We start from the raw sequence: 27226 nt of genomic DNA, 5'->3' as shown, positions 1-27226 counted from the left end.
CAGTTCTGAGACATGGCATCTGTGGCGTAAGCCCGAGGGTCCAGGTTGGGGGCCACATAACATTTTAGTTTGTGGTTGGACTCCCTCGCGAAGAGATCTACCTGGAGGTCCGGGACCTGGGAGAGGATCCACTGAAACGATTTTCGATCTAGTGACCATTCTGACTCCAACGGGGTCGTCCTTGAGAGTGCGTCTGCCACGACGTTCCGAACTCCAGCCAGATGGACAGCTGATAGGTGCCATTGGTTTGAGGCTGCTAGGGAAAAGATCGCTACCATCACATGGTTGATGGTGCTTGACTTGGAGCCCCCTCTGTTTAGGCAACGGACTATAACTTCGTTGTCGAGAACTAGTCTCAGGTGTTGCTTCTTGGCCGGGGAAAGACGTTTTAAAGTTAGTAAGACCGCCATGGCTTCTAGGACATTTATATGGAACTGTTGGAACATTGTGGACCAAAGGCCCTGAACCTTCCTGTGTTGGGAATAACCTCCCCAACCTGATAGGGAGGCATCCGTGTGGATGACTATCTTTGGAGGAGGGTACTGTAACGGAACCGATTTCGACAGGCTCTTGGTGGTTGTCCATGGGAGAAGCCTCTTCTGAAGAATGGGAGGAAGACGGGTCTTCTTGTCTCGAAATTTGTTGTTCGCTCTGGAGTGCCCAACCCGGTTTATGTCCTTCAGTTTCGCTTTCAGTAGAAGGTCTGTCACTGAAGCGAATTGTAGGGATCCTAGGATCTTTTCTTGATTCCTTCTGGATGTTATCTTCTCCCTGAGAAAGCGTTTGGTATTCTTCGCAATCTCTATTCTCTTGGATCTGGGAAGACATAGGGTGTTAGAGCGTAGGTCCCACTGTAATCCCAGCCTCTGAAACTTGGTCTCCGGTGTTAGGCGGGACTTTTTGAAATTTATTTGGAATCCCAGAGACTGAAGATACTGAATCACTTTGTTTGTCGCTTTGAGACAATCCTTGACGTTGTCTGACCAGATTAGCCAGTCGTCCAGATATGCTATGACTTGGACCCCTTGGGTTCGAAGTTCTTGAATGACTGATTCCGCCAGTTTCGTGAAAATTCTGGGCGCGATGTTGAGCCCGAAAGGCATCACTTTGAACGTGTAAGCCTTGTTGCCTAGTCTGAATCCTAGGAATGGGCGGAAATGTCTCGCTATTGGAACGTGATAGTAAGCATCGATAAGATCGATGGAGGTGGTGACGGCCCCACGGGGAAGTAAGGTCCGTACCTGCGAGACGGTAAGAATGTGAAACTTGTCGCATTGAATGAACAAGTTTAGCCGGGAAAGATCGAGGATGACTCTCCGGTTGTCTGAGTCTTTCTTCGGGACGCTGAATAAGCGACCTTGAAACTTCAGATGCTTTGTTTCTTTGATCGCGTTCTTGTGCAATAGATCCTGGGTAAACAGAGTCAGATCCGGTGTCGGGAGTTGATGGAATTTGGTCGGTGGAGGAGGCCCTTCTATCCAACTCCACCCCAGGCCCTTGGAAATTATGCTGAAGGCCCAAGGACTGAACCTCCAGCGACTTCTGAACGCATAAAGTCTCCCTCCTACCTGAAGATTCTCAGTAGTTGGAGGATTTTCCACCACGGCCTCCGCATGATCCCTTTCCACGGGAGAAATATCTCCCCTTGCCTCTGTTCTGAAAGGAACCTCTTGATCCAAAGCCCCTGCCTCGCTGGTATCCTTGAGAGGAACCCCGGGACTCATAGGTAGAGTTGTAAGCCGGTGAGGTGAACGAACTTGAAGCCATCTGGCTTTTAGGGACGAGAACATATTCCTCTTGGGGCTGAGGCTTGGAGGTGGAGGGTTGGATAGTCTGAGCAACCGGGATCGCCTGGACTACCTGAAGAGGTTGGCGGAACTGGGCAGAACTATAAGGACGTAGCCTTTTCCTGCCCCGGGATTGAACGTTCGACTGTTCGAATTTCCGTTTGGGAGTGAGACCCCAACGGATCTTGAGGCTCTGGTTAACCCTGGCAGCTTCGCTCAACCATGTCCTCCGGGAACAGGTCCGGACCCCAAGCGGAGCTTTAATGAGCTTATTCGGCTCATGGCGGATAGTAGCCTCTGACAAAACATGCCTACGGCAACGTCTTTTGGCTACCAAGAAGTCATAGCAATCCGATAACAAGGATTGTAAGGTGGCCTTTGTCAAGACCTTAAAGGCGTGTTCCTCATCAAAGTTGAGGGAAAACATCTCTGACATCGTCGAGACGTTTAGGCTCCTGCTAAACCTAGACCGGGACTCGAACTCGAGTCGAATTAAGGTTTCGGGAAGTCTTGGAAGACATTCGCTAAATTGCGTCGACGCACAATCAGCGGATAATTTGCCAGAGGTAAATGTTGACTGGATGTTAAGCCAACATTCGTTATCTGATGGGAGCAGAAGAGATGTAGGGTCTGTCTCCCGAAGCTGGGGCAAAGGTTTGTCTTCGGCCACTGCCTGAAGAGCTAAGTCCACCATTTTGGTGACACAAGAAGTAAGGGTTTGCTCGTCCACAAGAAACATAGTGTATGTGCTCTTGTGGGGAGTTAGCATGGTGTTCGTGCAACCCCACTCGTTCAGGGTTCTAACCCAAACAGACTGAGCCTGTTTTTTTGGGAAGATAACGGTCTCCTTAGGGACCTTATCTAGCCGGACAAGAGCTGCTTCTATCAGCCGGGCGAAGCCGGGGAAGGGGAATCGAAGGCCGGGAGGGAAGAATTCAAAGTCTTCAATGGGCCGGGTTCCGAAGCCTTCAATAGTCAACATCCCGTCAGTGAAAGGGGAGTGGAGCGCCATTTTCCACGGGTTATTTTTAGTGAAAGGCGGGAGTTTTGAGGCGTCTGGGATAAGGAACTGCTGTTGTTGAGGCAGTCCTCCTTCTAAGGTGTCCAGTCTGTTGGTAACGGCAGATAGCATCGAGCTAATCTGCTCTGAGACAATCCTAGACATCATATTAGTGAGAGCCACCGGGTCGAAGTTGGCCGGGGCAACTGAGGAAGTTGGCTGCACTCCCGGGTCCTGAGAAGTAGAGGAGGTGCTAGCTGAGCCACTTGGGGCTCCGGGGAGGGAAGCCTTCTTTGACTTGGTTGTTTTGGGTAGTGTAGGATTCTTGCGAGTCCTAATGAAGGGTCTCTTCTGAGACTTAACCTTGGGAGGAACCGGGTGTGATCTTGGGGTAGATTCACGGTTCGCATCAAAACCTAGAAAGGAAGAAGTATTAGATGCCGAAGAAAAAGAAGGGCTAAGAAGCGGGATCTTAGCGCCAGACCCACCTGCCTCAACTACCTCCTTACCTGTCTCCGGTTCGTCCAAAACCATGGGTTCCAAGTCCAAATTCAGAGCTGCAACATTGTCCTCAATGGGGTCGGGGTCGTCACCGATGTCAGTATCCTGATCAAGAGCAAGGCCAAGGGTTGCTGTAATGTCGGCAATAATAGGGGCTGCCACTTCTTTAGGCACTGCTGCAGAAGATTTCGCGTTGGGATAGATCAGGTTGCAGTATTCTTCAGAAAGAACGTAAGGCATCTTGGCCTTGACGTTACGGTGGCTCTTGCTGTGGTCTTAGCTGCTTGAGAACTCTGAAAGAACAGGGATATGGTTAGCAAACCCGGGAGACAGAGCTCGAGAAATGATAACCAAAGGTTCATTATATAAAGCAAGAGGAATGCAAGTAGAAAAAACGACCTATAGAGGACTCACTGATTCCGAAGAGAGGGTGGTGACAAGGTCGTAACAGACAAGGCAGTTGTCGGGGTGCCAAACTATAAGGTCATCCATTTGGATCCCGCAGTCGGCATGAGATCTACAGACCTCATGTCCGCATGGCTGTTGAAGGACGGCCGTGCTGGCTGTCATCCGACAGCGGACCACCTAATTAAGATCTCTAGAAGGGACCCCGGAGGATCCGGACCTTGAAATTAAGGCAAAATGCATAGTCTTATATTAAACATGCAGAGAACCTTAGACTATTCCAGAAAAGGATGAATAAATAAGGGATGAATAGAATTAAATAACAGTCCCGGGACCGGGATAAGAAATACCCAAAGTAAACTTAAAGTAAACTTAAAGTAAACTTAAAGTTACACCTTAAAATACATATAATAAAGAACTCCGATTATTATGATCTTATTATGATCTTATACATTAACATCCTTGAGAGTATAGGGCTCCCGTAGGGAGAGTAGGAATCATAATCTGTGTCAGTGTCATCAGATCCGGCAGAATTGTAAGCCCGGAGGCCCCAATGTCTGATGACGGGAGGGTAACGGTGGGAGAATGCTGGAGGAGCCAAGGGATCCACCAACGAGACTACCGGACGTACCGGGACGAAGGTAATGATTCGTGTAGAATGCTATAATTGTAGGTTAATAATATGTCCTACTACGAACGATAATGGCAGGAGGTACCGTATGATGGGGACACTCCTAAAATATAGATAAGGTCTCATTCCTAATTCCATTTAAGCTAAAATCAAAAGCCATACCGAGAAGGCATTAGGTATACTGCCCAATCACATGGATAGGGCACGTGATATAGTCCCCGGCGGTCCCGGCCCCCCTCCTCCCCCGACTGATGGCCAATCGAGACGACGGGAGGGGGGAGACGAGAACCGCCCGGGATGAATGAGACTATGTAGCACCCCGTGAGATAATCTCGGTCCTCAATATGTCGGAATGTTGAGGGAAGACTGAGGAACAAGCATACTTGGCCCGTATTGTCATAACCAACAACCATCGAACAAGAAGAGAGATGCGCTCTGGGAGGGGTGGGGGGGGGGGGCTTAGGGGAATCACGTGAACAGGTGGTGGTAGACAGGGCTACCAACTGGAGATCCCCTCAACACAAACATGGAAAATCCCAAAAATATGATCATAACGGAGTGTGACAATAAAAAACAATATGTAACTACTATAAATACTTAATATTAAATAATGAATAAAAGCGTAATCACGTAAAAGGCTAGGCATGCAAAATTAATATGACAAGAGAGGGACGCGAGCGAGTGGCAAGGGAGGAAGCATGACATCATCTCGGAAGATGGAAATTCCGCCATCGATGCGTAGAAAGGGAGAAAAATCCAAAAAACACCGAGGTAAACACAACAAAGATGTACGCGTATGCGGGTGCTATGAAGGAGTGTTGGGCAAGCGTGGGTAGAGTTAGTAGTACTAGTCTGTGCGGCAGGAGATGTTGAACGGCACCTCACTATTGAGGGATTCTGAAGAGGAAATGTCTAAATGGTGCGAGACCTCTGATCATATTACGCCCCAGTTTATATCGACACCAATAGGTGAGCGAGCTAGTTCAACCTAGCATTCCTATGCATTTTTCTCTGGTAATATTATAGCAGTTATTTTCCTTAGAAATGGTGCTGTAGGAGCATTTCACTGGCCGGCACAGGTTGAGCCCAGAAATAATATATTATATATATATATATGCATATATATAAATATATATGCATATATATATATATATATATATGTATAAATATATGTATATATATATATATATATATATACAATGTATACAAATATATACACACACACACACATATATATATATATATACATATACATGTATATATATATATATATATATATTATATATATATATATATATATATATACACACACACACATATATATATATATATATATATTGCTTCTTAATACCAGGGCATATATTTACTGCAGCAGTAATAATCATATTTTCCTGAAGCATAAAATTTGTTGACAGAATTTTATCTACTCTAAATTACACACGCATAATTTGATGAATCTTACATTTTATTGTTATGTTCTTATTATGAATTTCAAGAATTCAGTATGAGATGTATTTATTTTTAATTTGTTAGATGTGGCTAATCTCACCAGATTTTCATTGTGTATGAGAAGTTTCTTTATTATTTCCATAATGATTCTGTATAAGTTGGAAATTTTGTGTTTGCCCAGTAAAGTATGTTTGTAAACGTATGTAAAAAAAATAATCAATAGCTATGAAAGTAGTTCTTTTGTTATATATAAAATTCAACTGTAAATGTCTGTTTTTTTTTCTTTTTTTGTAGAAATATCCTGATCAAACTGTGATTGTTATTATAGTTTGAATAAAACTGTAGCTGATTAAATCTTCAGTGGTAAGGTGTAAGTAAACTATTTATGCCTATAGTGTACAGTCTGCTATTCAATTAAATTTTCTGACAGAAAAATGGACACGATAAGTATTTTGTATCGTTGTATGTTCCAATTTCAATTATTTATGTGAAAGCTATGTTTTTAAGTTATGACTATTCTTCCATCATGAACTTTTTACATTCAACAGTGAAACTGACAGTTTCCTCTTGACATCACTAATCAGTTGGGAAATTGGGGGACAGGGCATGTACTGTATATGAATGTCAGGTGATTATAGAAATAAGAAAATGTTTCTAGGAAACTTCCCCTAATGTTCATACCGCTTCTCTCTTGAAGCTCTGTTATATCGACGCTTGCCCTAAAAATAATGTTTTGCATTTTCTTCCCTTCCTATAGACTCAGACCTCTAGTAAACTAATGAGGCAATATAATGGCTGGTGGGAATAACAATAGCTTGTGGACACTGTACTATTTTTGTCTTTAGTCTTTGAATCTTTTTCAGCTTCACCAGTGGCTCTTCTTACTCCAGATTGTTCCCTTATTAAGGTTCTTGGTGCTTTTAGAGATATTTCTCTTGGATTTTTAATTTTTGGGTAGATTGTTCAAGGGTATTTATTCTAAATGTTGATCCACATTCTCATTGTGTCTCATTAAAGTTGCAAAACCTCTAGGCATCTTTAGTGTCCACAATAAATTTGAGCATTTGATGTTTTGCAAATTAGTTGATATTTTTTTAGATAAAGTCTTAGTAAAAGATAGGAAGCAGAATTAGTAGTCTTATTTTCCACCTTGGTCGTCAATTTATTCACTCAAAAAGTTAGAAAACTTCAGATTGTGTCATTTTAATATCAATATTTAATTACATAATAGAATAAAAAAACTATCAGCACTTACCTAAGGTAATCAATTTGGCGACAGTACTGCAATAAACTTTCTCAAAGAAAAAAAAAATACCTCGCTTGATTCAAGTTCTTTAGCCTCATCCATTTCACTTTCACATTCGGAAGAATCTTCCATAGTAAACTAATCAAGCTTCTTTATTTATTAACTACCTTTGTATCTCCACCAGGCAAAATATTTGCTTTGGCAGGTTAGGCACTAGCACTGATATTAACACCACAAGTGAAAATTTGAAATGGGTTTGCATCTGAGTCTGCACGAGACTGAACCCCACTGTCACTTGAAACCTGATTCAACCTCTTCTTAGCTCCAACTGAAGCAAAGTTTCTTATTATTATTATTATCATTATTAATATTGTTATTATTATTACAAGCTAAGTTGTAACCCTAGTTAGAAAAAGCAAGATGCTATAAGCCCAGGGGCTCTAACAGGGAAAAGTAGTAGTTACTAGAGTGGGACTAGGAAAATTTGGATCCAGACTGCATACCCAGTCTTTTATCTTGGAATCTGGGGGGTGTATAGAGTGCGCAGGATAATGGAAATATGAAAATTTTGTAATACAGTAAAAGGTCTTGAAGGATTTGAGAGACTGAGGCTCGAGGAAAAGCTATTGACTCTATAATATGCTGTATACCAACAGAACCAATTCTGACTGCTGGTACACCCAATCTGTTAGATACTACTTGAGAACTTAGGCTAGGATTTGAATTAATGTAGGTTTTGTTTTATAGTCACCTTTGTTCGATGGCTCATTGGCCTATTGAGTTGCATAAACAAAGCAAAATCAGTAAATTTTATAAAACTCGTTACTGTCAAGTCTTGCAAGTTTTGTAATAGTCAGTGTTATGAGCTACCTCACTCACACAAACATCACCTAGCCTAATCTTCTTTGGCTTTTCCCTTGAATTAAAAGACAATTTCCTTTGCAATCTAAATCTTTCAAATGAACAGCTATTAATTAAAGATAATCCTTGTAAGAGAAACAGAGGAAATTGCACTCTCCACATTTATTCATTCATACTTTTGTCACCGGATTATGACATAAAGAGAAGGAGGACCATTATCACCCAGCAATAAATCTCTTGAGGAATCCTTATATGAAGATATACTGTAGAAAAGCATTTTTCAGAATTTGAAAAAAAAATAAAATCCCAATCTGAAACCCCGGGGATGTGTGCTTGACCACCTATTAAGGAACCGAAAGATTAATGGATATAATCAAGCCACACAGCAATACTGTCTTACACTCCCAATATTTCACTAGAGGTACATGGCAATAAAAAAAAAATGGGAAATTCTTAATTCAGAGTCCTTTTATTCACCAAGTTAGTGTTTTGCTTGGTTATTATATTGCATTGGAGCCCCTATTCTAGCCTTTCTCATAAATCACATTACTGTATATCCCTATTTCTTCCCCTCTTCAAGTGGTTTTATGTTTACCTAGGGGTGTGTATTGAATTTTATGCAGTATTTTGAGGACCAAGAGCTTGGTAGAGTTCTTAGCTCACTAGGCTTCAAGTCTACTTAACTAGGCTAACAAGGGTCTGATCCAACTAGGAGTGAAGCTATGAGGACAAAGATTTTTTTTCATGCTGAAAAGTTCACGCTTCCTAGATATACAGTCAACCCTCGCTCATCCCACGGGTTAGGTAACAGAGACAAGCACGAAGAGTGAGAATTTGCGAATACTTGCTGCCCAATGGTGGGATAACTCCTAACACTACCAACTCACTGCCCATTGTCTACGCACGGTCAATTAACACATTAAGTACTGCCTAATATTGTTTTTACTTGGGGTCTATCACTGTATAAGTATTTTGTAATTGTATAAAAATATTTCAGTAAGTGTACAGTGCATTTGCACACAAGTACACCATGTATAGGACAAGGTAAGTCCACAGTACTGTATGTAACACTAACACTACAGAAGTTATCAGAACACTTATAACAGCAAATCACTGTTGTTCCTATTTAACACTCGCTGATACTGTTCTGTATATTACTGTAATACTGTACGTATATGTATAGTACTATCACTACAGTACAACTTAACTGTACTGTAAGTGTTCGCTATTTTCATTCAGACGACTTGCACCGCTTGACAACTCTCCGCACACGTAGCATACATTTACATATTGTAGAGTACATTACTTGTTGTAATTTTACGTACATTACAGTACAGTATACAGTAGTTAATAAACGATACTATACATTACTGTAATACTGTACTGTACAAAATTTATATAAGGATACTGCATTTAAGATTAACTAAGTATACAGTAGACCCCAGCCATACGACATTAATCCGTTCTTGAGTCGGTATCGTATGGTGAAAATGAGGTATGGCGGGCAATAGAATAGCTAATGCGTGCAAAACCCCAGGTAAAAACATCAAAATTCTATTACATATTAAAAATTAGTAACAAAGTAGTATAGTAAGCACTATACTACAGTATACTTATATATAATGTACATGTACTGTACAGTATATAATTAAATAACATTATAAATAAAAATTATATACTGTACTGTAAAGGAAAAATTAAATTTTATTTACCTTTGGAGTGACGTGACTTGAGCTGGTAGTGGGTGGAGGCAGAGGGGGGAGGAGACGGCAAATATAAAAACGTATCAATGCTAATTATTTTATGTACTTTTAATAATAAATTTATTCTTACTATTAAAAACTTAAAATTAAAAATGCTTTTTTTTTATTATATTTGTCTTTTGAATTTTTTTTTTTATGATTTTTTTTTTTAGAACTTAAAAAATTACTCTGTTTTAGCTTTTTTAATAGAATCAGTTATACTGTATCATCTTTGCTTTCTGACACTTCTCTTTTGGAGAAATATCTATCCAAAGAAGCCTGTTTCTGACGACTCCTCAAAATATTTCTAAAATGACTCGTACACTTATCATTAACACTTTCCAGAAGACGACCTGTGTGAAATTTTTCTGGATTTTTTTTTTCAGTGAATCTCGTAAGGTTTTCATACCAACCGATAGCTTCCCTTATTTCTGCCGATGTCGTTTCTTCAGTCCCCCCCCCCCATGCTTTCTTCATATTTCTTTAATATCTCCAGCTTCGTTTCCATAGTAATCATCTTCTTACTTTTCCCTTTAACATCACTAGCAATCTTGGGACCCATGGCTAACGAATTAAAGTTGGAATTAAGCACTAAAATGCAAAAAAAATACGATATTGCAAGCACTCACGAAATCAAGTCTTTACGAAACTCACCCGAGATTCTGCACTGAGCCCGCGATTAACAAAGAGATTGAGGCAGCATCTCTCTCAGGCATTGTAGGAGGGATTTCAGCCAATAGCATATCGGCATCTTAGTGACGCCATGACGCCGACCAATAGCAAACCAGCTTCTTAGTGACGTATGAGCGTGGTGGTAGGCGAGTGACTCGCACAGTCGTACGCATAAAAACCGCCAAGTTTGAATTTTGGAATTCGATGCCGTAAGGTGGGGAAAATGTCGTAACGAGGGGATGAAAAAACATCGTATTCCACACCGTAAAATGGAAAAAACGTAAGCTGGGGACGCCGTACCACGGGGGTCTATTGTACATATTTTAAGTAAAGACCACTAACTATTTTCATACAAAGTTCTATACAGCAGTCTTGAAGCAAGACACAACTCCTGATACGTCTTATTTTGCGCAGTACAGTACTGTAGGGAATCACACATCTAGAGTACATTACCCCATAAATATAAACAATGTCCTGAGTATGTACTGCTGTATACAAATGCATCACTTTCTTACATTAAAACATGATTCTGTTAAAAAAGAAACGAAGCGCATTCCTCCCAAACCCTGACACCCAAGGCCGGAGAGTAGCTCTCGCCTCCCTGAGAGATTCATCATCAGCCTGAAAGAGGAGAGGGAATTAATGATGAAGTCAAAACTGAAGTCAATATACAAAGAGCAATTAATTCTTCGCAAAGAATATTAACAGGGACACTAGAACCAACTTACCTCCTCGCTCAGGAGTAGGGCTGACAGCTCATAGCAGAGCATGCATGCCTCCGGAAACCATATCGTATAGGGGGCTTGTCCCGGTTCCCGAGAGAAGGATATGGCGCAATGGGCATGGGCCCGGCATAGATCATGGCCCATGGGATCAGTAAAGGCAGCGGAGCAGCCCCTGGCAGTGCAGCGGACTTTCTGTAAAAAGAAAGAAGACATAAGTCTGGATGTTCCTTGAGATTCTTGTCATTGACTTATGAATCAGAAACACTTAAATCTTAATTAATGTGTGAGTATGGTAGTAGCTAACACCTTAATAAAATAAGAAATTATAATAGAAAACCAGTAACCACATAGCATGAATCTCTAAACTTCATCGATATCACACTGTTAACTCCGGTTCTGGACTCCTGCTTGATCTCTGTTTTTACCGGAGGTCCGGTAGCAAAGGCCCGTCATCGTGATATCGTGACCATCTCCGGTACGATAACATTATCCTCAATGAATGAGTTATCTCCAGTGAAGCCGGAGATACGATGAAAACGGGGGCCTTAACTGTGTAATTGTGATCAAACATGACAAAGGTTCGTGTGTAACAGGCTTCAGCCGGAGTCCGAGTGCCGGATTTCACCGTTGCACTCCAAAAATCTGCTCCGGAACGATAACTAGTTCTCACCCAATGAGTATCCATTATAGCGGAGCATAACTCAAGGCGGAGCCAAGCATAACTCAAGGCGGAGCTAAGGGTGTCGGTATAAAACGACCCCAATTAATGACTCATACACTAACGTACCAAATAATAGTGTTAGCTATATTAACAGTAACCACATCAATAAATCGTTTATAATATTAAACGTACTATCATCAATTCTGATACTGAGAAGAGGCCTGAATAACCCGTGATCGTATAAAAACGGAGAACGGGAAATTCACCTCTCTTACTCAAAGAAAACGAGAGAAAGGATAACTCATACCTGTAGAACAGGAAACAAGCACTCTATGCTTTCGCTCTCAAGGTTACATATTAAAAATTAACATCACACAATAAATAAGAAAATTAATAAAATTGATTGCTTTTCTTAGTAATAGTAATAACGAAGAATAACGACAACGTAACAAAAAAAAACAAGGATATAGTCTAAAACGAACCCTCCAGGAGGGTACAAATTAACAGACTAAATCGCTAAGCTTTAAATCGTTACTATGCTTTAAAACGCTATCTTAAATCGCTATTCTTCGTAGGTCCAAATTGGACTTGCAAGCAAATAAATACCATAGTAAAATTAATAATAATTAATGATAACATAAAAGGCCATAAAACGTAAGTGATATAACCTATCTGACAGAGTACCAGATGGGCAAAATTAACTAGAAAATTTACCGAAGCGAACATACCCAAAATGGCTGCCGATATCTCGGCAGGACAATCGCTTCCAAAACTAAAAACCACCATAATGGAAATAGAACAAATGCCCGGTACTGCCAAAAGCTGCCAAAACAAACTATGGTACTTAACATTGGTAAGGGTGAAGTAACAACGTCAGTCATGTTGAAATAACGAGAAATTCTTCGAAAAAACACTGTGCCCAAAAAAACTATGCTTGCTTCAAGTCCAATTAAAGAAGGATGTCCTAGAGGGCGCGCGTGGTAGGTGTCGTTGGGGAGTTCAACCATGTTACCTAGGGCCTGTCACGGCCCTCCCCATTGATGAAGGGATTATCTAAATGGAAGACAACCTGTGAATAGTGGTTTACACACGCCTTTGTTTAATACACGACACCTACAAGGTGTTCGCGCGAGGGTTGTAACCTCTGCATTCCATGCTTTTCTTTCTCTAGTATATTTGGAAGATTTATATTAGGAAAGGTAGAAGGAAGGACCTTTTTCACCGGGCGTCACAGGCCTCTTCCCAGAAATAGATTTTTCCTTCGTCAAAATCCCTTAATAATTCAAAACAAGGATTACAATTTGACAAGACTAAAAAGATTCACAGCAACAAGCTTTGACCAGCTTCACTCTTGTTCTGACTAGAAGGCCTACCATCAATGTACGTATTTAGTGTTTTTATAAGTACCGTTTTGTTGTGTGTATGTATTGAAATTATTCTTTTGGATCTTGGCAAGCTTCCCCAATGTTAGCTATGCCCCCCACCCAAAAAAAGTATAGTTGGTAAATCAAAGCATCATGTTATGATGCATGATGAATTTGACATGATCAAGACATATGGAAAAGTGATATCCATTGCACATGCTTTAGGGCTGGGTCAGACAAGTATCAACATAATCCATGAAAGAAAAACCACACTCTTTAGTAAGTATGTTCCTGTGAAAGCTCCACTGTCTAAAACTCATAGCTTCAAAGTGAGGTGATGTGTAATTTACAATGAAATGGAGCACCTTCTATCCCTTTGGATTGAAAGGCAAACATATAAATCAATTCCTACAAGTCAAATGCAGGTTCAAGAGAATGCAAAGCTTTTGTTTGAGGACCTACATACAAACTATGCACATAATAAGGACACCTCATTTGCTACAAGTGGTTTGATAGATTCAAGATGTGCTTCAACTAATACAATATAAAATTCAAGGTGAAGCTGCTGGTACTGATACTGTTGCTAACGAACAGAGAATATTATTGATGAAATTTGTTCAGAACTCATCTTCAGTGTCGGCAAGAATGGCTTGTTTTAAAAGCGAATGCCTGATCGTTCATTCATTTCAAAGAAAAAAAAAATGGTAGGGTTCAAGGTATCCAAAATTAGGCCAAAATTGTTGGTAGGTAACATCATTAGTGATTTCAAACTGAACCCAAAATTGGTCTACCATGACCTTAATCTCTGGCTATGCAAAACATCCCAAAGTTGGCCCTTCCTGTCAATTATATGGCTAATCCAATGGACTGGATCACCATGGTCAATTGAAGAATGGTTCACTGGCTATTTTATTAAAGCATTCAAGGAATATTGCAAGGCCAAAAACTTCCTTTTAAGGCTCTTTAATTCTAGATAATGCACCTGGACATCCTACACATCTGAAACTCAAAGACTCAAAGGTGACTGTCATTTTCTTGCTACCAAACACTACATCTCTCTTTCAACCCAAGAACCAAGCTGCCATAGCCCTCTTCAAGCAGTACTATCTGCAGCATGCCTTACATTAGGCAGTTGATGTTATGTCAGTAGATGATAACATAAACATTCAGAAGTTCTGAAGTGCCTCTTAGACTGATGTGACCAAATAAATGGTTTATGGGAAAAACTGTGCCCTAAATTCGTTCATGATTTCAAATATTTTGATGAACAGGTAAAGGATGTGTTCTAAAAATTTTATATCCCTTAGTAATGACCTTAAGAATTTGATGAATTGATTGAGGTCAACAAATAACCATTGACTAATGAAGGCTTGTTGGAGTTAGAGAAAGAACAGAAAATCGAAGAAAGTTTCCCTGATCCAGAACCAAGGAATTTTAAGCTTCGAAATATTCAGCGTGCTCTTCATTCTTTATGTATGTGTATGGCAGTCTTTGAGATCCAGTAGCTGACTGTTTTGCAAATATTTCTAACAGTGATGCAGATTTGGTCCTTTAATACAGGATCATTTTTGACAAAAGAAGAAAGAACAGTGTCCAACAAATTTTAGATATGTTCATCATAAAATTCGTAAGACAAGGTTTACAGCATCATCACCTCATCCTGATGCTGAAGAGGCACTGCTATTAACATAAGGGGATAATGCAAAGAAACAGCTTATAAAAGCCCCATTATCACTAACAACCACTTCATCATCACTATCCTATTCCAACAACTAGTTTGTCAGTTCTAAGTTGCCTCTTTGTGTCCAGCAAGCAGAAAAGATGCCCAGTTTAAGGTAACATGACCCTTTTGGTGAATTAATATTATTGTAGTAAAGTTTTTAATATTCTGTCTGGATTTTATGAAATGATAACAGGGTGTAATCTTTTATTGCCTTATTGCTATTACGTCATTATGGGAAACCATTCATTACTTTAAATTGGGTATTTTTTACCTATGTTGAAAATTGTCCGGGAACCAATTAACAACATAGTGCGGTGTATTATTATATTCATGTATGGTGTGTACATTTTCATAATATATAACTGATATCTTAAATTTTATTATGAGTGTGGCCATTATCTATTAGAAGTTTGACTTGATTGATTTTATCTGAAATTGGATTAGAATAGGTTAGCAGCCTTCATGCTCTACAAAACAGGAACCAGTGTGTTCAAGAGCTTTTTATATACTCAATTTTCATGATTAGCTCTAAATGGTCTATTATACAGGTTGTGTTGAGATGACAGCAATGTGTCATAGAGATATCACAGGATCAGAGAAGCTAAGTACTGTATTTGATTTTAGTTTTTAGTACTATTTTTCCCCTTATTTCCATGAAGTAAGGTGTCCATTTGAAACTGTTTATCCATGTGGAAATCTTTTGAGAGAAACAAATTATTTTTTAGAACCACAAAACTACATTATGCTATTGGATACAAATTAAAATATTACTATATGATTACAATACTTAGGGAGACCTCATAATACCTATTCTGGTAATAGGGAGATTTGTTGGTACTAGGGCAGACATAGCTCAGATTTATTAATTACAGTTAAAAGTTTTATAACCAATGGAAGAACCACAAATTTTATTCTTTTTAATTCGCCAACACCATCAGCATTCAGTTATCTTCCAGTGATATATGATGTATCACCCCTATTCTGTTAGATATGTTCATCTCATCAGTAAATACTGTATTGCAGGGAAAACTTGGGAAGGAGACATGACCCAAATAGAATACTAAATAGATGGTAGCCTAATGCTAAGTCTGGTAACATTTAATGCAATCAGTACAATTAATTCATAATTCATGATTTGGAAAGTAATGTGACTTCAGCAATGAAAATAGAATACAGTAAAGATTTCCTTTTCATGTGGAAATTATTTGTGCAGTTTTTATTATTGAAATTGCATTTTCAAAAGTGCAAGAATTTGAACAAAGCCGTGGCCATTATTCGTAATTGCTTGTGGATAATATTCACAACTGCATCATGATATGATAATCTAATCACCCTTTTTATCCAGCTGCGTGTAAATTATTATGAAAATAGTTATATGTATTGTACAGTGTGAACACTTAAATTGCTGTTGTTAATTTCCAGGTTTTTGTGTAAATTAAATTTAATTTGTTAATTAATTGTACTTTATACTTATCCAGGTACATTTTTGTAGGAGATTGCAATGTGTGTTCTTGTGCACTTTGTTTTAATAACGACCTTTATTATTGTTGTGTGTTCAAAACTATATTTAACAGTTTGAATTGTGTATGAATTCATTGTGTATTCACATCTGTAAAGTATTGTGTTTATACCTAACAGATGCATTTATGCATGAGATGTGATTGCTGTTCTGTCATCATAATGCTATTAATTATAACATGGATGTTACATTTAAATAGCTTTAGTTTTATGGTATTGGTATTTGCAGAATGCAGCAGCATATAGGGAGCGCCTTGGAAGCAACCGTGTTCTAGAGCGTCCTAGGTTGCGACCAAGTGGTAAGGCTTCAGAAAGAATGCGTTTTGAGAGTGGAAATAGGGAGCTACATGTAGATGCTCCAGAAATGAAGTCTCTATTAGAACCAGAGGAGGATAAAGAGGAAAAGTAAGCAGGCAATCTTTTTTATATTTTTGTTTTTGTTTTGCATGTGAATTTCATGTATTAAATACATATTTAAATAGAAAATACAAAGAAACCTTAATATGAACTCTAAGCATGATTAGATAAATACAGTACACTTTTGTGCTTCAGTATACTGAATATACAGAAAAATTTCAGTTTATCCTCCTTTTATTTTTTATGACCTTGGGTATTCTCTATTTTATGAGATTTAGGATTATTGTATCGATTGATGCAAATAACATTGCCTTGTAATGTAAAAATATAGCCTTTGTTTCTATATATTAGCAAACTTCCAGATCATATATCTGTATAAATCTTCAACATGATAATTACTGTTCCATATTGAATCATAATAACTTATGATTTAACCCATTAGTGCCCAAAGGATGTACAGTTTATATGCTGTGATATTGATTAGCATTGTTTTTTCTTTTGTTTAGTTTGCTGTTCATTATTCATTTGTATCACCCATACTTTTTGATAATTTGAGTTTTTTTTTGTCTCAATCTCTTATTGGAAAATAAAAGAAACTTTTAATATGCAGTACCTAACACCAACAAAGTATTATTTCTATTAACCTCCCCAGATGTCTCTGGAAGCTCGGTTTTATTGTAATTTGCCCTTAGAATTAAAAGAAAATTCCCATTTTCTTTCCCTGAAAAAACTTGTGCCGTGTTGTAAAATCATGAGACAATCTAGTGAACTTTGAACATGCCAGAGAATCTCTGTCTTTTCAGTCTCTATTGCATAGCTTGTGTAACACCACCTGGAACAATAGAAAAGTCTCCTGTCAAGCACACACTGCAACTATCCCCAGCTGAAGCAGTTAGCAATATTAGACAAATACCCATCAGGACATATAGTAATCCTGCAGTTCCTGCTATGTAGTTACTTATAGTAGAACCTATGCAGGTCGACACTCAAAGATTGCAAGCATTAGCTCTTTATTCCTTGTGGATGCTTAAGTACATGTTGAACTTGACACTGTTTGCATTGGGGTGGCTTGTCTATTGGAAAGGTCCCTGCTTGACAGTCTTTGGATGGGCATTTGTGACCCACTCAAGCTCAATAGTTTCTAATAGCGTCTGCAACCTCACCATCCTTTTGAGCTAGGGAGGGTGCTTTGTGGAAGTCTATAGGCCTACCAGCTGAGTCACCAGCAGCTATTTCCTTGCCCTGCATATTCCTAGCTTGATGGAGAGTGTTTGGGTGCTGATCATATGTATAAATGTTCAATCTTCAGGACATTGTCCAGTCCTTGCCTCTGCCATTCATGAGTGACCTTTAAATTGCTCTGAAAACTAATGAGTTCCAAAATTCTAGGATTTGAGACTAATATTCATATTTTGGAACCAAGCAATCCCAGCAGTATCTGCACTGCACTTTCCACAGGCACAAAGTGAGAAGCACAACCTCAAGGTCTGCCCAGTAACATTTTGTCACCCTCTATATCCAAAAGCTTCTAAAATTGTTACTGCTTCTAGAGACTTGGACAAAGTTTTGGTGCTACTTGGTGGCTTCCACCTGCTGATATCCTGCCTAGAAAGTATTGGGAAGATCAGGACAGAGAGCATGTTGGAAGATCCTGTTGAAACAAGTGTACAGTATGCCAAAGGTTTTGTGGTACATATGCTTACAGGTCATGTCCTCTCTCAAGAAGTGGGTCCCCATGTTCTGACATTGCTGGCCATCTTCTATGTACTGCTTAACAAGTCAAACTGGAAGAGCCAGACTAACAAGGAATATCTGGTCAGTATATAACAGAACACAGTGGAACCAAAATGAAGATGCTGCTGGTGAGATAAATGAAGATGAAAATCTGCAAAAGTTTCAACAGTTCCTCACAAACCACTTAGATCACGCTGCCACACAGAGAAGAACATGGGACTTGTGGGTGCAGTTCATCCATTAGTTGTTGCTCACGTTCATCAAAGCTGACAGGACTGACAACTGGAAGCTTCATCTTCCCTGTGCACAGATGATCCCGTGTATCCATGCAGAAGGTGTTCTTCTGTATGTTGTCTGCCAGACTGTACTTGCAGCAGATGAACTCCATTGCTAAGTCAAGCCACCTGAGGAATACTTGTTCTCTGCAAATGGGTTTTCACCATTTGCCGAGCCAATGAGTTCAGGTGTCAACTTCTATGACCTGACAGTCGGGCAGTTCCTGATGAGGATGCTGAATACCAATGGAGGAATGACCCACGATAGAGGGAGAACTGACAGCATGTTAACAAAATGGGTGCATGCAATGCCTCCTTGTTTTCCTTTGTGTAATGCTTTGGAAAAGTTCCATGGTGTGCACTGCACGCTGTTACCTCTGGCCCATACAAATATTTTAATTTGTCCAGTCAGGCTACAAACGATGAAGACTATGATATCTTCCTCTATTTGAAGGTTATCCACCTGATTGCATGACCACCATTTGAAGGTTATCATCCTGATTGCCTAGGATCTGTTTCCACTGATATTGTAGCCAACACTTCTATCAACTGTGACTATGCAATTCAGATTGGTGAAACTGAAGCACCCAAAATTACAGGGAAATAGTTTTCAGCAATTACCCTGCATTGCAGTGACAAAGTAAAGACTATGGGAGATAAGATCAGTATCATTGTCAGGGGACAAAACTCTGAGGTAATCTCACTCTATTCTCCAACAGGGTCACTTGTGTCCTCAAGACAAGTTCTAACATGGAGTACTTCCTATCATATGAGCTAGTTTCTCAACCTCTATCCCTGTTCCATGATGGTGTTATGCAGAAACCAACCGAGAGCACTCTAGGTATTCTCGTCAAGTGATTTGTCCCTGTATGATCACGTTCATAAGTGACGATACTGTTTACTTTATTATCATTCACAAGTGAAAAGAATTATTTCTATTTTTTTTATAAACTCTTTTTGAATTATAAGAGCAAATCGGTACATATATAAAAAATATACAGTATCTAATATAAAGTGTAAAAATATATTCAGTAGTAAAAACTAAGCCATTTTCAATATGCCCTGAAATAAAACAAAACATTCTGAATTGTGAACGATAAAACCAGGACTGACAATTACACAAAATCTTCTTAAACAATAACACCACGAGAAAATTTGCCTCCCTGACGCCGAAAGGTTGGCGTGCATGAAAAGCCATAAAACAATGTTACTACTTGTCAGTTGGCATATATACAGTATGGTGACATTCAGTATTTAGTCTACTTCTCGCTTAACTTACGTTGGGATGATGGAGCATCATGGGCAACATCAAATAGATTCTTGAGCTAAAAACAGGAAACTTCAGTAGCTGTACGGAGAGTCATGATAGAAATGCATAGAAATAATATCCTTCCCATCAAAATTAGCTGTAAATTAAATATAAGTCAGACAACAGTATTCAGGTGGATCAAATGTTTCAACAGAGATGCAAACTTCAAGAATCAGATTAGAAAAGGACAACCCCGATGCACTGCTCGAGAGCAGGATAAGCAGATCATTGCTAAAGTGAATTATTGTGTTTTTGTTCCTTTTGAACTGTTAACATTTTGTTAAAAAACATTATATTTTCATTAATAATTATCATATGCAAGTCAAGTAGAATCATGCCTAAAATAAGATTTGCAGACCAATAGGCCCAGACCTAGTATTGAGATTTGATTCTTGATGGTTACTTAACAATTGAAACTATATACGGTATAATTATTAAAGCATTTTTATCATTTTATTTTTCCTTTTCAACTATTTTTTCCAATAAAAACATATCAAGAACCTGAAATTTCAAGTAAGCCACTACAATAATTTGAAAAATAATGTCCCTTCAACTAGCCACTTCACAGAAACTTACTGCCCGACCTGCTGTAGTTGCCAGATTTTGCTTTTTATGTTGATAATTTGTCCAAAAACAAAAGTACACAGTATCATCATTTATGAATATGACATTACAACCCAATACTCCAGATTGCCAGTTTTTCATAGATGAAGGCTGCCATCATTTGCTTTTAGTGGTCTGACCATAGCCATCAACCTATGGAGGTGTGTTCCAGTGCTACAGTGACTACATCCTAAGACCATTTTGCTGGCCCCACAGTACTACTGTTTGATGGCTATAGAATCATCTTCACCAAGGCAGCAGAGCAACTACCCTGGGCAAAGAAATCAACATCCAGTGACATCCCATTTGACCAGAAAATGCATACCAGTACTACTTAGACAGCATTCCTGGTAATATCCAAAGTAAGGAGCATTTTATAGAGATGCTCAGTGGCTTTCTGAATTAAACAGGTATCCAGGTGAAGTTGGCACACTGTGTTGTAGTTACCTTAATTGTGTTAACTGCTCTGTCTTTGGCAGTGTCTGGTAAACTAGTTATTGTCACTGACACTGATCTGCTGGCGAGCAACCACAAACATAGACTTGTACATGTTTTTATTTTTTTTAACTAAATTTACAATTTTTCAATATCAAACTTACCCGATGATCATATAGCTGCATCCCTGCTGCCCGACAGAAAAAATCTACGGGCGGAATACGCCAGCGATCGCTATACAGGTGGGGGTGTACATCAACAGCGCCATCTGTCAAGTAGGTACTCAAGTACTCGATGTCAACAAAGAACCAATTTTCCCTCTGTCGTGCCACTGGCAAGACCTACTAAATACGCCGTCCCTAACTGGATTTGTTTTCACAACGAGTTGGTGAAGTACACTATTCCAGTTTTGAGCTTTCGCTATGCAGGGGTTTTATCTTCATTTCAAAACTTGAACTCGTTTTGGATAGATTTAATTATGGTGACGAAGAGAATATGGTCTCTCTTTCACTTTTAAATGGCCGACCCTTCCCTTAGACGGAAGTGTGTTTAGGTTTTTGGTAATTTTGCTTAACAAGTTATAGATCTATTTATTTTATATCTCTCCGCCTTCATAGGCCTCTTCGATTAACTTTCCATTTATTATAAACTTATAAAAATTAATTTTTATGTTTGTTTATATGCGACCTTTCCTAATAGGCGGTCCTTACTTGGAACCGAAGTTAATTAACATTGAGCCCGTCATATCGTATTTACCTTTTAAGAATTTAATACTTTTTTAATTTTAATGTTTTATGAAAGAATTTCTTTGATAGTCTCGTACTGTTTTCAAAGATGAACTAACATTTAGTTTAGTCTCCGCAGTTGTTGACGTTCAGAACGTTCAACTTGCGCTCTATCGTTACGATAGAGAGAGAGAGTATTTCACGGTTTCACGTTGCAGTAAGAGTAAACCGATTCTAGCGTTTCGTTCATTCTTTCTTAACTTAAATGGTTTAAATTCTAAATAAAGGAACTTTTTATTTGGGAAACCTTTTAGTTTTTTCCTTTAGCAAATAATATGTTTTAACGATATATAATTGGGCTCTTCTCTCAGGTTCTAAGTCAAGAGAGAAGAGAGAGAGAGATAGAGACGGAGGGAGAGAGAGGAGAATAAACGTTTCGTTCAAGCGGGTAACGTTGTTCTCGTTTTTTACTCTTCTCCCTAGTCGCTGTAGGGGAAGAAGGTAAAACGTTTCTAGAGTTTTATTCTTGTTCCCAGGCTTTATGCGGTGAGAGATTTTAAACGTAGTTTATTTGATCTAGTGTTTAGTCTCTTTTCCAGCCACTGAATTCTTTATCTTTAATTACGTTTTTCTGTTGCATTGTAATACTGTTTTCACAATTACTACCTTTTAATGAAGGATAGGATTGCGTGTTTCAGGTAGAAATCAGTTAAAGTTTCGATTTCAGTGAAATAAGTGCAAACAGAAAATCAAAAGTGATAAAGTGATATGCGCAAAGTGTTACAGTGTTGCGTTCGAGGGTTCGTCTGTTCGTGCCAGTTGTTCACCTAGTCCGGGACCTCTTACAAGCTCCCAAGCCCAGGGGAGAAGTAATGTCGAACGACTTATGGGTTCCACAGGCCTTGATCGACGAACAGACGTTTCCCTCCGTGGTTTCGGGTGTATCTACACACGTTGCCGACGTGATCGCCCCACCCACACAAAGACGAGAGAGCCCATTTATTCCTCGTCTGCGGAAGAGGTTTCTCGTAGAAACCATGGACCAAATCTTGCAGCTTTTTAAGTGCAAGTCGGTCCCTTCCGCGCAAGTCCAACGGCCTAGGTGTAGCCACTGGGTCAGTTCGGACTCGCTGCAGTCATCCGACGACTGCACACCTCCCAAGAGAGGCAAGGTGGTACCGCAACAGGCAGTAACTCCGTCTGTTGCCGCACCAGCTGTTTTAGACCCTCAGTCACAACGGACAGTAGCTCCGTTTGTTGCCGTTTTTTGTAGACCCTAGTGGTCTTTACTGCAGTCTATGCAGACTCAGTTAGCTGCAGTTATGCAGGAGTTTCGTGCGGAGAAGGTTTACACTGCTCTCGTTAGCCTACAACCTGCCACGGTTGTGCGCCCAGCTCACGCTGAGGCTGCCTGCTCCCACACTCCGGCTGCGGAGAGCTCCACCTCCGAAGCGCGATTGACCCTGCCAGACGCATGTTAACGTTAGCCGACGTGCGGCTCCCTCCGTTAACATGCGTGAGCTACCGCATCAGCAGTGGGAAGGTGGAGTCAAGCTGCCGTGTTTTGACGCGATGCGTTAGTTTCCGCAACCCACGGCAGTCCCCACCACGCACCACCACTCCGCTTTGGTTGTTGCCTGCTCCCACACTCCGACTGCGGAGAAGGTTGACGATGCACCCGTTGGCCTACAGCCTGCCACGGTTGTGCGCCCAGCATGGCTGCCTGCTCCCACACTCTTGTTGTGAGAGCTCCTCCACCCATGCGCAGTCGACCCTGCCAGACGCATGCTGACTCCCACAGACACACGGAGCACTCCGTTGCCGTGCGTGAGCTACCACAAGCTGCCGTGTTTTGACACGGTGTGTCAGCCTCCGCAACCCACTGTGGTTACCGCCTCTCGCCCGCAGCAGACTAGTCAGTCAGGAGTTGAGGCTTCCCCACACAGCTTTGGTTGTTGCCAGCTCACAGACTGTCAAGCAGTTACATGAATTTGCCTTCTGGTCTGCTACTAATGCACCAGGGCTGTATGTCCTCACGCACCTGTTGTGGTTGACAGTTCAGTTTTTTGACAGTTCACAGACTGTCAGGCAGTTACATAACGTTGCCTTCTGGTGTGCTGCTAATGCACCAGTGCTGTATGTCCTCACGCACCTGTTGTGGTTGACAGTTCAGTTTTTGACAGTTCACAGACTGTCAAGCAGTTACATAACGTTGCCTTCTGGTCTGCTGCTTATGCACCAGTGAAACCCTCACTGAGATAACCTAGCTTTTCTCGGACATGGTTCCTGTAGATGAGAAAGTGCTGTTCTCCCTCCTTCTGATATTCCCTTGAGGACTCTGTCATTTGGAGAGGAGCCTTAAGCTGCTTAGCCTCCTATGGACTTTAAGTAAAGCATAACATGCTTCCAGGGATGGTAAATGGTTCCGCTTCAGTCGCTAACCCCGTCTGTTGCCACACCTGCTCCCATAGACCCTAATGGGCTTTGTTGCAAGACATGCAGTCCAAGCTTAGTCCTTGATAGAGGATTTTTTACGGAGAAGAACCTTCTAGCCAACAACCTTCCTACCGGTTGGTTGTACGCCCTGTTGACGCTGAGGTATCCTACTCACGTCCGCCAGTTGAGATGGTTCCTCCACCGGTGCGACCCAGTGTGGGTTGCCAGTCGCACGTTGACGTTAAGCGACTCTCGGAGGTGGTTGTGGACGTTCAGTGTGTCACTAGGAAGACGTTCAACAACCAGCAGAGGTGACTTGTTGTGACGCAGTGCGGCAACCTCAGCAACCCGGTAGGGGGTTGTCTGCACAACCCAGACAGTCTAGACAGTTTCGGGTTGTCGCTGTACTTCCTCGCGTCCCCATGGTTGACAGTTCACAGACTGTGCAGCAGTACCATGATCTTGTGTCCGGCTCCGTCACGCATCCACCAGTGCGACCGGATTCAGCGAGTCAGACGTTGCCCATTCAGTTGCCGTTTCCTCATCAGTTTCGGATGAGGAACCCTCTGATGAGGACATGGCTGAACAAGACGATCAACCCCCAGCCCTGCTATCCATCCAGAAGATGCTGAAGAAGGAACACGGCCCTGTCAGGCTGTGGATGAGTCTGGTTAGGACACTGTCATCCGTGGTTCAATTGGTGTCACTTGGAAGACTACACCTCCGTCCTCTTCGGTATCATCTAGCTCTTCACTGGAAAGGACAAGACGCTAGAAGCGGTCTCGATCCCGGTTTCCGGAAAGATGAGTCTGGTCTGACTTGATGAAAGGACTTTATCAACCTTTGAAAGGGTCTTCCCCTGACTGTTCAGACTCCCAACCACGTTCTCTTCTCAGACGCATCGGACGTAGGCTGGGGTGCGACCTTAGGCGGTAGGGAATGCTCGGGATTATGGAACTCGAGTCAAAGGACAATGCATTTCAACTGCAAGAAGCTTCTGGCAGTACGTCTGACCTGGAAAAGCTTCAGGTCTCTCCTTCAAGGCAAAGTGGTGGAGGTGAACACGGTCAACTCCCTGCTTTGATGTACATCTCCTAGCAAGGAGGGACCTACTCTCTGACATGGTACGAGTTCGCAAGTGACCTCCTCTCCTGTTCAACAGGTCTAGACTTTTCACTAGTACGAGTTTCATCCAAGGCAACTTGAATGTCATAGCAGATTGTCTCAGTAGGAAGGGACAATAATTCCAACATATTGGACCCTCCACAAGGATGTATGCAAGAGACTTTGGGTCACCTGGGGCCAGCCAACCATAGATCTCTTCGCAACCTCGATGTCCAAGAGGCTCCCAATACTTTGCTCACCTATCCCGGACCCAGCAGTAGTTCTTATAGATGCCTTTCTACTAGATTGGTCTCATCTAGATCTATATGCATTCCCTCCGTTCTAGATTGTCAACAAGGTACTGCAGAAGTTCGCCTCTCACGAAGGGACAAAGTTGACGCTAGTTGCTTCCCTCTGGCCCGCGAGAGAATAACTTACCGAGGTACTTCGATGGCTAGTAGACGTTCCCAGAACACTTCCCCTAAGGGTGGACCTGCTACGTCTGTCACGCGTAAAGAAGGTACTCCAAGGCCTCCACGCTCTTCGTCTGACTGCCTTCAGAATATCGAAAGACTCTCGAGAACTAGAGGTTTTTCGAAAGAGGCAACCAGAGCGATTGCTAGAGCAAGGAGAACATCCACCCTTAGAGTCTACCAATCGAAGTGGGAAATCTTCCGAAACTGGTGCAAGTCAGTATCCGTATCCTCGACCAGTACCTCTGTAACTCAAATAGCTGACTTCCTCTTATATCTGAGGAAAGAGCGATCTCTTTCAGCTCCCACTATCAAGGGTTACAGAAGCATGTTGGCATCAGTCTTCCGTCACACAGGCTTAGATCTTTCCAACAATAAAGATCTACAGGACCTCCTTAAGTCTTTTGAGACCACGAAGGAACGTCGTTTGGTTACACCTGGTTGGAATTTAGACGTGGTTCTAAGATTCCTTATGTCAGACAGGTTTGAACCACTTCAATCAGCCTCCCTGAAAGATCTCACCTTTAAGACTCTTTTCCTGATATGCTTAACCACAGCTAAAAGAGTCAGTGAGATTCATGCCTTCAGCAAGAACATCGGATTCTCATCCGAAACGGCTACATGTTCTACATCTTGGTTTTCTAGCCAAACACGAGCTGCCTTCTCGGCCTTGACCAATATCGTTCGATATTCCAAACTTATCGTATGGTTGGAAATGAACTAGAAAGAGTATTATGTCCTGTAAGAGCTCTTAAGTTCTATTTTAAAACCTTTACGAGGCCCGTCTGAAGCTTTATGGTGTTCAGTTAAGAATCCATCTTTGCCTATGTCAGAGAATTCTTTATCCTATTTTATCAGACTGTTAATACGAGAAGCTCATTCCCTTCTGAATGAGGAAGACCAAGCTTGGCTGAAGGTAAGGACACACGAAGTTAGATCTGTCACAACTTCCGTGGCCTTTAAACAAAATAGATCTCTGCAAAATATATTCGACGCAACCTATTGGAAAATAAATCAGTGTTCGCGTCTTTTATCTTAAGAATGTCCAGTCTCTTTACGAGAACTGCTACACTCTGGGACCATTCGTAGCAACGAGTGCAGTAGTGGTGGGGGCTCCACCACTACAATTCCCTAATTCCAGAACCTTTTTAATCTTTCTCTTGAAATATTTTTGGGTTGTCCGGAAGGCTAAGAAGCCTTTCGCATCCTACTTGATTTGGCGGGTGGTCAAAATCATTTCTTGAGAAGCGCCTAGATTAGAGGTTTTGATGAGGACCTTTAGTATGGGTTGCAACCCTTCATACTTCAGCTCCTAGGAGTCGCTCAGCATCCTATGAGGATCGCGAGGCTCAGTAAGGAAGACGTACTTAAAAAGGCAGAGTAATTGTTCAAGTCGTCTTCCTTACCAGGTACTTATTTATTTTATGCTTGTTATTTTGAATAACTGCTAAAATGAAATACGGAATACTTAGCTCATAATGTCAACTTGT

The 27226-nt window shown here is 40.8% G+C and overlaps 1 protein-coding gene across 4 annotated transcripts in view; it reads left to right on the top strand.

The window, feature by feature from the left end:
* Positions 1-27226, top strand: part of Iml1 (GATOR complex protein Iml1) — a 486471-nt gene that overhangs the window by 340602 nt on the left and 118643 nt on the right. For all 4 annotated transcript variants that reach the window (XM_068390604.1, XM_068390598.1, XM_068390583.1 and 1 more), the window contains one exon: positions 16515-16690. In XM_068390604.1, coding sequence (XP_068246705.1) covers positions 16515-16690 — 176 coding nt within the window. The remainder of the gene's footprint in view (positions 1-16514; positions 16691-27226) is intronic.

This window comes from Palaemon carinicauda, chromosome 1, assembly GCF_036898095.1.
Source record: "Palaemon carinicauda isolate YSFRI2023 chromosome 1, ASM3689809v2, whole genome shotgun sequence".
Classification (NCBI taxonomy): Eukaryota; Metazoa; Arthropoda; class Malacostraca; order Decapoda; family Palaemonidae; genus Palaemon; species Palaemon carinicauda.
This window is presented reverse-complemented; position numbering and strand designations above follow the sequence as displayed.